The sequence below is a fragment of the Anguilla anguilla genome, chromosome 13, assembly GCF_013347855.1.
Source record: "Anguilla anguilla isolate fAngAng1 chromosome 13, fAngAng1.pri, whole genome shotgun sequence".
Taxonomy (NCBI): Eukaryota; Metazoa; Chordata; class Actinopteri; order Anguilliformes; family Anguillidae; genus Anguilla; species Anguilla anguilla.
In genome coordinates this window covers 15,127,541-15,139,847 of record NC_049213.1, presented here as the reverse complement: position 1 = coordinate 15,139,847, position 12,307 = coordinate 15,127,541, and the positions used below count along the sequence as shown (strand labels likewise).

At 42.2% G+C, this 12,307-nt stretch overlaps 1 protein-coding gene across 1 annotated transcript in view; it reads right to left on the bottom strand.

The window, feature by feature from the left end:
• Positions 1-7,468: 7,468 nt before the first annotated feature.
• Positions 7,469-12,307, bottom strand: part of snta1 (syntrophin, alpha 1) — a 29,583-nt gene continuing 24,744 nt past the window's right edge. Inside the window, exons 5-8 of the mRNA XM_035387144.1 lie at positions 11,369-11,499; positions 10,726-10,922; positions 9,549-9,736; positions 7,469-8,750 (exon numbers count right to left, since the gene is read on the bottom strand). Coding sequence (XP_035243035.1) covers positions 8,658-8,750; positions 9,549-9,736; positions 10,726-10,922; positions 11,369-11,499 — 609 coding nt within the window. The 3' untranslated portion in view covers positions 7,469-8,657. The remainder of the gene's footprint in view (positions 8,751-9,548; positions 9,737-10,725; positions 10,923-11,368; positions 11,500-12,307) is intronic.

The following is a 12,307-nucleotide window of genomic DNA, read 5'->3' as shown; positions in this document are numbered from 1 at the left end:
AACTACAGAAAAGAAATACACTACATGGCCAAAATTATGTGGACACCTGACATCCAACATCTCATCCAAAATTATGGGCATTAATATGGAATTGGTCCACTCTTTGCTGCTAACAACCTCCACTCTTCTGGGAAGGTTTCACAGGGATTTACTTCCATTCAGTCAGAAGATCATTAGTGAGGTCGGGCACTGATTGGGCGATTAGGTCTGGTTCACAGTTGGCTTTCAAATTAAACCCAAAGGTGTTGAATGGGGGTGAGGTCAGGGATCTGGGCAGGCCAGTCAAGTTCTTCCACACCGATCTCGATAAAACCATTTCTATATGGACCTCGCTGTGTGCCCGGGGGCATTGTCATGCTGAAACAGTATAGGGCCTTCCCCGAACTGTTGCCACAAAGTTGGAAGCACAGAATCATCTAGAATGTCATTGCATTAAGACTTGCCTTCAGTGGAACTAAGGGGCCTAGCCCAAACCATAAAAAACAGCCCCAGATCAAGGGGTATCCAGATAAAAGATACTTTTTTAAAATATAATGTATATTATACACTAACAGTAAATGAAAATGCATCACCGACATCTTTACTGAAACCACAACGAAGAAAAACTAGGGTTATTTTCCAAAAAAATTATCAGAAGCAAGGCTATGAGGACTTCAGCGAGTAGCACCAGAAGCTGTCTTTTACACACTGCCTGGCCTTCAGTGGTGGCGTGGCCTCCACGGGCAGCGATGCATGCAGCGTGGCGCCGTGTTATCAACAGAGCCTGTGTCCTGGTGGTGCTGGACCAGCCTGGAAATTGTGCTTTGCTGGCTGTTCATTCTGTGTGTAACTTCTCTTTAACTCACGCCAGCCTCTAACACTCCTACAGCACGGTGATGTTCTTCACAGGCGTGGTCTCACGGCACGGTGTTGCGCATGTCAAACTGTTTTAGACTTGAGTTTACATATGTTTCACTATGACCCCCTTGGACAAAATGGCACCCGGATTTTCACATCTTTCCATTTTTCTCTGACATAGGTGATGCATTTTCATTCACTGTCAGTGTGTTTGTCGTGGTCTGATATTAAGACATAGCAACCCCTCTCTCTGATGCGCAAAACTGCGTGCTTTACCGGCAGGCTGTATACTCGGGGGGGCTCCGTATACATTTACACAAATAGACCAGAGCTCGAATTATGAAAATGGCCGACACAATCTTCTTGTTATTATTCCTCAACCTGCTCCCTGTCTGCAACTTGTCTAAGTGTAAAATGTCTGTCTGTTTTCAGATCAAAATCGATTGGACACAATGGCGATGGATCTTAAAAGCCTGATTGGTCTTTTCTTTTTTTTTTGGTGAACTAAGCACCAGAGCTGCTGAGGAGATTGTGGCCTGGTTTCCATGACAACCCCATGTGCACACAGAGGAGGGCTGATATGGTTTTGTACTGAGTAGGGGAGGGGGGGGGGGGGGTTGAGTATTCTCTGTCATGGAAAAACAGCTACTAGACTATAAAGAACTGAAATGTCTCTGGGTGACACAAGATGAGATTTTTTTTCTATAAGCCATGGTAATATGCACGCATGCACATATGTGATGCTAGTCACGCACTTCATAAAGTACAGAGCCCGCACAAACACACACACACATCCACACACCCTCCTATGCTTCTCATAGTGCCCAATCCGGCAGTTTTCCAGGTGAGGTCCTTACATTTGTACCACTCAGGACTCCATTTTTCTTTTCTCTCTCAATAAATGAAATTAAATTAGATAACGATAAGAAAATGGCGACGAGTTGGCTCTCTTAATTCCTACTGGATGTGTGAATTAAGAATATCTCATTCACAGGAAACAATGTGTGTATTAAAATCCTAAAAATAACCCTGCATGGTTTTAGTCTAAAGTACAAAGTGAAAATAAATATCAGTTGTGACTGAGCTAGCACATAGCTGTGAATCAACACGGCGTAGCCACGTTAATTCACAGTATAGCCAACAAAATCAAGTAAAATTTTATATTAATTAGCCTCAGCCCTTGGGAATGTAAATAGAAGGAAGGCTAAGCCACATCAGACAGATGGGTTGTTAAAATCACCAGTCTTGTGTCCCTCTCAGTAGCTCTCCTTTGTGCCCTCAGCTGATTGTTTTTAGCCTGTGTCAAAAAGCGCCAAAGGCGAGTACTTTGCCTCTCGTTACCTTGGGCCGGAGATTGATATGAAGACATGTCACAGAGCTTAAGAGCCCTGGCTGTGGGTTCAGAGTCTGAGGGGTTTCCTTGGATACAGACTCTCGAAGAAGGCCTCGTGTAGTTCCTTCAAACCCTCTCCCATCTCATTCAATTTTCCTGGAAGATTTCTTTTTGCAAAAAAAAAAAGTTCCTCACTGAGCAGACCTGTGTCAGGTCACCATCTTTAAAAAATACACATCCATTTTTAATCCATTTTTATTTTTCTCACACTACCATGCTTATCTGTACCAGTCTCCTCACTGCAGCCTCCTTTGCCAATTTTAGGTAAAAAGGTTCTGTTCAGTCAGGACCCACTGTCGTCAAATTTAGAATCTTTATTAGCAATCATAAGCCAATACAGTCATGTTTTGTGCAGACCTGGGTCAAATACGTATTTGCTTTGGATTCAAATACTTTTCTGTGTTCTGTTGATCTTGCCTGGTGTGATTGAGCCTGCCAATATGACCAGAATGCAGGGTTTGCACTTTTTGAGAATATTTCATTGGTTCTCAATACACCAGACAAGATCAATAAAGCGTAGAAAATACGTATTTGACCCAGGTTTGGTTTGGTGGCATGGCTCTGTTCTCAAGCATGCATGGATAAGGCAGGGAGGGCAGCAGCAAATCGCCTTAAAGGGGGACACATAGCAAAGACCCAGCACCAACAAGGACCATTATTAACTGTTGTTAACTACAGGATAGGTTTTTTTGGCAAGAGTGCCCTCCACTGCACCACCGTGTCACCCATACAGGGTAAATGATAAACACATGAGGGAGGAGCTGGGGTGGTGGTGGGTATTTAGACTGGCAGAGGTGGTAAAAGTACTCAAACATCATACTTGAGTTAAATTAAAGATACAACCATAAAATAATTACTCAAGTAGAAGTGCAAGATACCTATTTTAAAAAGAACTTGAGTCAAAGTCTCCAAGTGTCTGGGTTTTTAATGTACTCAAGTTTTCAAGAGTACAGTTTGAAAAAAAACTATTTGCAACAAAACAAAACCGACCATTTTATACAATGTCTAACATTCCTGTAGATTGTAAAGATATAAGGTGCCACATTGCCAGTTGAAAAAATGTGCAGGCCTGTTTGAATTCTCTAGTGCCTCTTGTTTTTCCCAAGATGGGAAATACAAATACACCAATACAACTGTATTGTAAACCTAAGTATACCTAAAAAAGTGAACTTAATTTTCTTTTTGAAATAAGACTCCCCCTACAAAAAAATAAAAATAAATAAAAATTTTAAAAAATTAAAAACTAGGAAACTATCTAAACTCAATGATAAATAATTTAACAACATAAACTCGTCATAGCTAAATTAATTGGTATGACTGTCATATGCATGTCTGACCCAAGCCACTGACTGCACATTTACTCTTCATGTGCCCTCCAACAAGGTAAGGCAGGCTGTAGCAACATTGTTTCATTCCTTTGAGTCCACGCAAACACAATGTTAGCCTAATGTTAGCCTAATGTCACAACCTTTATCTTTAATTCTAATTAGCTTAACGTATTGTAGCAAACCCCATTGGAAACTCCATTCATAAATATTTTCATGGTTATGTCATATATTTTGCGGTCTCCCGTAGGGAAAGGAAGGCCATAGGAGGACGGTTAATTGGTTGATTGGATGATGAGATGACTGATTAGGTACTTGATTGGAGGATTGGCTAATGATTATGGGCTGCATGAGGAATGCGTTAGGGCTGGGCTCCCGAGGAGTATAAATGAGCGCACCTGGGGTGAAACGGGAGGTTTTTCTTTTAGTTTTGGACGAGAGGCGAGCTGAGAGGGGCCGCCTCCAGGCTCATGAGAGTTTGGACGGTGTGATTTTTTGTTATTTTCAGCTGGTTTGGTTATTTTCATTTGTTGTGTGAGTGCGATGTACACAATGGCACACAATCTCAATTAAGTCCTACCGGCACTACTTCTCCTCTAATAATACCATGTCCTGTAGATGGCGGTGTCACCCAGCTTTATCAGCCGGGTAATTAATAAATTAAATAAATTAAAAGAGGGGGCATGTTTTCACAATGTTATACCAGCCAATCCAGAGAAAATTTGGCTGACAACCAACCATACGGAATGTACCTAGTAAGGACAGTTGTGAATATAAATGTATTTGAGTAAAAAGTACATTATTTATAGATGTAGTGGTGTAGAAAGTTATAGTTGCTAATATTGTTTATACTCAACAAAACTACAGAGTCACCAATATCCTACTTAAGTGGCCTAGAGTAACGACTGGCAGTGTGCAGCACTTATGTGTCCAGGAGAAAACAACGAAATGAGTATGGGAGGTAGGCTAGTTCATAAAGGCTGTCAGTTCAATATCCTTGAGACGACTACTCCAGCTTCAGTTTCATTTGTCAGTAATGTTCTCATAGGGGTAACATCTCTTATTCCTCATGTGTCTTTCCTCTAAAGTTATGTGAGCAGGCCTGTTTCTTCAGCAAACATACAAAATCAAGCGGCTTATCCGTTTGCCTGCACAAGTGTCCAAGAGGGAGTCTTTCAGCAACCGACCGTTCGTGATGAACACGGTGCAATTCCGTGGTTGGTGTGCCAAAGACGCCGTTCGGTCGCCGTTCGGAGGCCTCTGGGTTCCTCTCGCCTCACATAACGGCAAGACCAGCCGAAAGCTCGCTGCTAATATATTAGAGATACAGATCAAAGCGTGCTCTGAATCAGGCTCCCTCTCTGTACAGGCTTTGGCGTTTTGTATGGGGAAGGTTATTTGCTGTGTGCTCACACGGGGGGTAGATCTGAGGATTACAGCTGCCACGGCTGAAGCTCGCCGTTGAGCGGCTGCAGTTGAGATGGCTCAGATTCGCGACTCATTTGACACAAGTCCTTCATATCAAAGGCTCATTCAGTTGGCCCCTGGAAACAGCAAGGCGGTGATTTGACAGAAGGAAAACAGCTTTGGAATACTGTAGTAGTTCTTACTGTCTTTTACTTTCTATTGCATCGTGTGCTCCTCAATACTAATTATGCCTGTATTTGTGATTAATTACTTAATATGAATAACTTGTCATGTTTCCAAAAGCTTTTTCATCAGCTCTCAGTACAGTCGAACTAATGAACCATACTCAAAATTTTCATATTTCCCAGCCCTCACAAACTATATTGAATAAAATAAATATTAAACTGATTTCTCATGGCTTCCTATAAATTCATTTTTTGAACATTATCTCACCTCAATCAAGAGCATGCACAATGCATGGTAGAAGCAATTGCGCTGAATGTTTGCTGTGCGGTTATGACTGAAGCATACGTCAAAACTTTGGGGTGAATTGGATGACAGTGCCATATTTGCAACTGTAATAAAAGCAGAATAAGTCAATGCAGTTGCTGTGCAACCCTGTGCAAGGTTGACTGAGGCATATCCAGGATATTCACATACTTGTTAACTGTGAAAGAGGCCCAAGCATTGTCACAATCATCAGTTGAATGCCGGATGTCACATGCAGAGTGGATGAATGGGGTACCATGATGCATTCTGGGTAAAATGACACAAGGATTTTGGTTGCAACCTTGTTCAGGAAGCCATCTGACTTTGAATTATCATAATACGAATAATACATTTTATTAATGTTGAACCCTCCAATCTGAAATTGCTGTAGAGTGGAGGGGGAAGCTCACTTTGTCATCCATTAATATGTAGCACCCAGCAGGACAACGTTTAAGACTAGGGAATTAAGACAGAAAAGGTGGGAAACAAAGTGGCCAGGATGGAATATTCCAGAATGGAATTTTGCCAACCTGACACCAGGGAACCCTTTACTTTTTGTGACAGTAGCTGCATGTGAGCACTCTTTCCTGTAATGCCCCCCGTCCCCTCAAACCCCCCAGCCCAAAAAGAAGTTTTGTCCTTTGAAAAATATACCAAAAGGAATTTAGCACAATGATTTAAAACCTTTTCTATTCCACTCTTACCTGTCAGACAGAAGCTTTTTTTTTTTTTTTTAAGTCACAGCTTAAAAAGCACGACTCAAAATTTAATCACAAACCGAAAAGCAGACAGACATTCGTTTACACACATCCATAGCAAGGTCAGTCTCGCTTTTCAACAAAATGCTAAACTATATTCAGTCAGCCCCAAAACTGTGTGGAGCAGCTGTTCTGTTTATTTTTTCCAGCCTGCAGTCAAGAAAAGCTAGTGGTTTATGGAATTACAGTTCAGGGAAGCTGGCAAGTTTGAACAGCACACCCACAGACACACTCTGCATAACCAAACGTCAAACTGATATGCTCAGTACTGATGGTACGGAGTTAAGTGATTTAAATTGACAGCAACGCTGCCATTTGTTCCCCCACTGTTTCTCTTTCCTGCATTAGCTGGGTAACCGTTTCCAGCACACACATTAGAAGGCACCGCTGAATTTCCCTGCGATTATTGTTGGGAATCTGTCTTTTTCTTTGTCAATTCTTGAAGACCTGAACACAATAGACCAGGGTCTTTTGTACACTGTATTTCTAACTGTAGTAAGAAGCATTAGAATACAACAGTTTTTTTTTCTTTGAATTTTAAAATGTGAGTGTAGCAAAATGAGTACACATACACACACACACACACACACACACACACACACACACAAAACACTTTAAATAAATATTATGCTATTATGCTCATTATTTTTTAAACAACATTATATATATATATATATATATATATATATATATATAATTTGGACAGAAGCACTCCTCTACTGCTTTCAGCCTGGAAATATGTTTCCTGTTGCGATGGGTTTTCATCCATAATGAGCGGAAAGTTGACTATGACGATTAAGCTGAATATAACGATCATAAGGTTGCTCGTACTGAACGTTATTAAGTTGTGTATGATTGACAGGCATATGTCCTTAAAGTGAGTAAGTGCTTCCTGGTAAATCTAGGGGATAGCAATTCAGTGCAAAATGAGATTCAGGATTCTAATCACAACACAATAAAAGGTTAACAAATCAAAAGTTTATTACACTTTTATTTACAATCAACCTTGCAAGGCACACTGTGTTTTAAATTAGAATATACAACACTTGTCTTTTCTTTGAAAAGCAAAAACAGTTTTAGTTTTAAATATATATTCATATAATTTTGTTGGGCACTGTATAGCACTGTATAACACTGTATAGAAAAAGCTTCTTAATGCACATTTCAGAGTCTCTGCCAGGCCAAAATCTTGCAGTGATTGAATTTAAGCATACAAAAATGGGGTTTCAAAAGCTGTGTGATGGTTGTGGCTGGCTTAGTTTTTTTTTTTTTTAACTGAGCTTTAATTTCAGTTTTATCCAGAGGTTTTAGCTCATTTTCAAGGGAGCTATATTCCGTGACCGCTAGAGGGCAGTCTCGTGGTTTCACAGATAAGTCCCCCAATACAAAAACGGCAACAAAAAAAAAAATGGCAGAAACATCGGAAACATTTTTTTCTCCTGTTAATGTCGCACACTATGCTACATGCCTACTTGTAATTAATATTAAATGTATGCTTAATGGTTTTATCCGTGTATGATAAATGTGATACATTTGTCTCAGTCTCAGACAAAAATTAGTAAAACTATTCTAATGTAGCTTTCAAAAGGGTGCTGAGCAAATTATGCTCTTGAAAATGCGTCCATTCATTTTCACGTTGAGATGACAGTAAGCAAATGGTGTACAAAATATGAATTCACACATTTTATTAAAAGGCGCAAAGAGTAAGGCAAATGACCAGAGTGAAAAGATTGCTGCCATTTCAAACCTGCATGGAGACCAGATTAAATTGATATGCATTTGGCTTGCTTAAAAAAAGACTGAAAGTTTGAGAGAGGTCACAAAAGATGGAACGATGCGGTTTATTTGTTTGCGCACGTGTCCGCATTGAAAACATGGAGCGATGCAAGAATCGACCCAACCTTGGAGACTGATTGGGAGTCACATGTTCCACAACAGGAAGAGTGGAGGCATATAAAATTTCTCTCAATCGGGTATATATGTATAATGTCAGGGATGGATTAGGCACAATAGGGTATTAAATGTATTTATAAAGATATGCTGATGCAGAGATGTTTAATATACACACTTGGGGGGGGGGGCAGATCTGGGAAAGTTACAATGAAATGATATGGTTTGATACATCTGTAAATTCAACTTGGCAATGCAAATGACAGTTTGTAGTTCCTTTTTTCCAGTGATTCTTGAACGAGCATTTTCAGGCTGGTCCTTCAGACGAAGGAGGAGCCTTGCACAGTACTTTTCAGTGTTTCCCTTGAAACGGGGAGGAGTCTCCTGGGTCTTCAGAGCCCCGCCCCCAACAACCACCAGTCCATGTTCCGACCACCCCACTTCTCCTGGCTGATGATACTTTTTAACATTATCTCACCCCTGTCCCCCTGTCCCCCATCCCCATACCCACATCCCTCCCACCAACCCCAGGGGCTATACGGCTGGTACCTACTGTTGTCATGCCAACAGACCTAGCCGCTTCACCTTTGCAGACAGGAAGGAGTGGATGATGAACACAATGGTTTTTGGGCAGGAGTGAAGATCCAGTTGCTGTTGCAAGAGAACAAAAAGAACAACAAAGCCATATCATTAAACGCACAAAAGAACGTCGCCACTATGAGCCAAAATATGAGCCATTATCCTCGCAATTAAATATAAGTATCAGTTATTTGCAAATAATACAGCTTGGATAGTTCAGCGATCACCACATTTAAATGGCCAAACTATGCTTATATGCATAGACAAAAAGCTATTTCTTTTTAAGGAAATGTTGATTTATTCCAGACCAATGCTTTGCCCATTTAAAGACCAATTTAGAAAGGCGGCAGTAGCACGTAACTAATGAGTAAAATTACTTGAGTGGCGCTACCCATTAAAAACCCCAGGGTACATTAAGTTTTCTTATCAAGCCAGTATTAGTATGATGACACAGAGAAACTGGCCAAGAAATAGCCTACTGGCCAAAAAGTAAAATTTTATTCTAAATATTAGCATGTTGTTGCTATATACATAAAGAATGGCTCATGAGGATGGTTGTAAAGGATAGCATTAATATTTGCTTATTGAATCCGAGTGCACATATGGAAGTTTGTATAGCAGTCGCTTTAGCGCAAACGGTTTCAATAACAGAAGAGGAAGATGGCACCCGGCCATTCTGGCTGCGCTGCATGTTTCAGACGTAACCAAGATAAGGCAGTTTCTCGCTAACTGAGGGACCGAGAGAGATTCGTATACCATACGCACTCTGAATGCTCGCTGCCCGCTAACCGCCATCTTTCTACCCCCCGGTTAACTCAGTCCGCCTCCCGCACGCCCGAACGGGAGCCGGCCACACCCGGGAGCGCTCACAATCTCAGCCTCCGGGCCGCCGAAGTCCAGGTACATCATGCGGACGCCGTCGTCGGACGACATGCGCAGCTTCTCGAAAGGCCGCTGGAGCAGGACCGTCTTTTTCGCGCCCGCTTCCTCGGCGAAGATGGTGAAACCCTCGTCGATGTGGACTCCCAGGGTGCACTCCTTCCCGTTCCAGACGCAGGCTGTGGGAAGGCGAGGCATGCAGCGTGAACCGTCTTTCTTACTGCTCACCTTCCTATCAAATGGTTTTTGAATGCCTTATTTCTCTCCTTTTTTTTTTGCTTTTGGAAAGTCCGATTGTGTTTCCTGACTGTTTCCCACAACTGTGTAAAAAACAACCTTTTCAGACTGTACCTCAGTGTTTCTTTTTCTTAAATGAACCCTCCTCTCCCTTTATTTTTCAGGTACTGAGGTGTGAACCTTTATGGTGTCACTTATTTGATGGTAACTTGCTTTTCTCTAGCTCTAGTGGTTCGTGCTTATCATGTGGAACCTGTTTATGTAAGTTTCTTTGGCTAATACATCTGTCTGTCAAATGACTGAATTGTAAGGTGCATCTCATGGCTGCAAATCCCTGCAGAGGTTTGGGTGAATTCAGGCCAACAATACCGAAGTTCTGGTTGGATCATGAGCTATGAAAACGGGCAATGAGAATTAGGAGGCACATCCACTCATCTACATGGCCTTATGAATAATATTCTAATAAGACTCCTGCGTGTTTCACACCATCTCCTCACATGGAAACAGTCTAGCGTCAATCACAAGGTTAATTTACATATCTGACTCACTTTCCTGCCTTCAAACAGGAATAAAACATAAGTAACTCCCACACTGCCATAACAACCATTTCTGCAAAATGCTTTCATTCATGAAATATGTGACATTTCCATCGCCAACTTATGCAAGTCATATCATTTGTCACATTGGATGAAATAAAAATATGCACTGACATCTTTATTGAGGCCTTTGAGTTAATCGTGTAGTGCTCGTGTGACAAATCAAAGATTTGAAAGGACAACCGATGTCACTCATTGGAGAAACACGGCAGTAAACAAATATGAACAGCAGAGGGCGCCAGAAGCATGAATGTAGTTTCCCTGTCTGTTAAATGCCGTAAACCCGTACGTTGTTTTCCTATGTGTGTAAGCAGCATTAAGGAGCGAGTCCGTACCTGTGGTGACCTCTTGTATAAGCTCTGCAGCGTTGTGACAGCCTTCTATCAACACGTGGGTCCAAGTAGAGAGGTCTTTGGCTGAATCTACCCGGAACACGTGGGTCTCCACCCCTTGCCTGGTCCCGGTACGGAGGGCAAAGGACAGCTCTGCGTCTTGGATGGGAGAGCTCTTCCCTGGGCCCGAATGAACCAACCTGAGAGAGAGAGAGAACAAAGTGATGAGGGGACAGAGTAGAAAGAAACAAAGGAAAGTGAGGGGGGGGGGGGTTAGGGGGGATGAAAAAATGGGAACGGGAAGGAGAGAGAGAAGGACGGAGACGGAGGAATCCTTCATTAATTTACGAGGGAATAAACCTTGCATTAGTCAATCACCCGCCTAACTTTCCATTGCCTTACAGCCCAGTTACATGAAATCCCTCTTTTTGCCAACAGTAATATGGGTTCTCTGAGTGGAGCCATATGTTCAGTATCTATGGGCTTAAAACGTCACAGTTACACACAAAAAAAACAGAGAAACAGTAGAGTGGAGGTGGACCACCAGTGACTGGACTGCTGGGCTTGCTGAGCTACATGTGTATCAGGGTGTGACCGCTGACGTGGGGGCTGACCGGGGAACAAGCGTGCAGGTACAAGGGCTCACCTGGTGGCGATGAGGGGGTGGCTCTGGTCAGGATTGCCGAGGGCCTCCTTGCTGTCCGGAAGCGCGTGGTACAGGACCAGGTCCTTTTCGGTCAGAATGGCCAGCACCGGCTTCTCTGGCCCCTGGGTTGGCTGGAACCAGGGGAGACCGCATGGAGTCAAACCCAGGGGGTTACGAGTGTACAACTGGAAGGAAAATCTTCCTCAACCCCAACCCTCATCCTCGATCATGTGTTTTCGCCAACACAAAGGCACATCACATCATTTGAAGCACATCTAATGTTTTATTTCTACACAAACGCACATGCACACACCACACACACGGACATGTACGCACATACACGCACAGCAGGCACACACAACACACACATTACATTACATTACATTGATTTAGCAGACGCTTTTATCTAAAGCGACGTACAAAAGTGCATTTCACGATCATGAACAACTACAAAACACAGGTTCAATAAGATACGATACTCATTTTGTACATCTATTTCTAGCCAAGAACACAGTTTAGTTCACACAGTGAACACTATTCTGACCTAACTTATGGCAAGCCAAACTAGGGAGATACACGCACATGCACACACAGACACACACACACACACACACACACACACACAAAAACACATTCTAATAAACTTCCACTGTTTTAAGCCTCTGGTGGTCTGTTCCATGTTTGAAAGTAAGCGTGTGTTGTGGTTCTGGGAATCTGGAGTTGATTCTCATTTTTAAAAACGAGGAGTGTTCCAGCCTCTATTTGAGCTCATGGGCATTTACAGGAATTTGGCTAACGGATCTCAGCTTTCAAAAGTCTGATGTTGAAAGCTGGGAAGTTTAATGTTCTGGCAGCTTCCGAGCAGGCCAAACTGGTTTCATCCCAAATCCTTAAAACGTGGGTCCTGCCATGGCACTTTTTCATCAATCTCATTGCGTT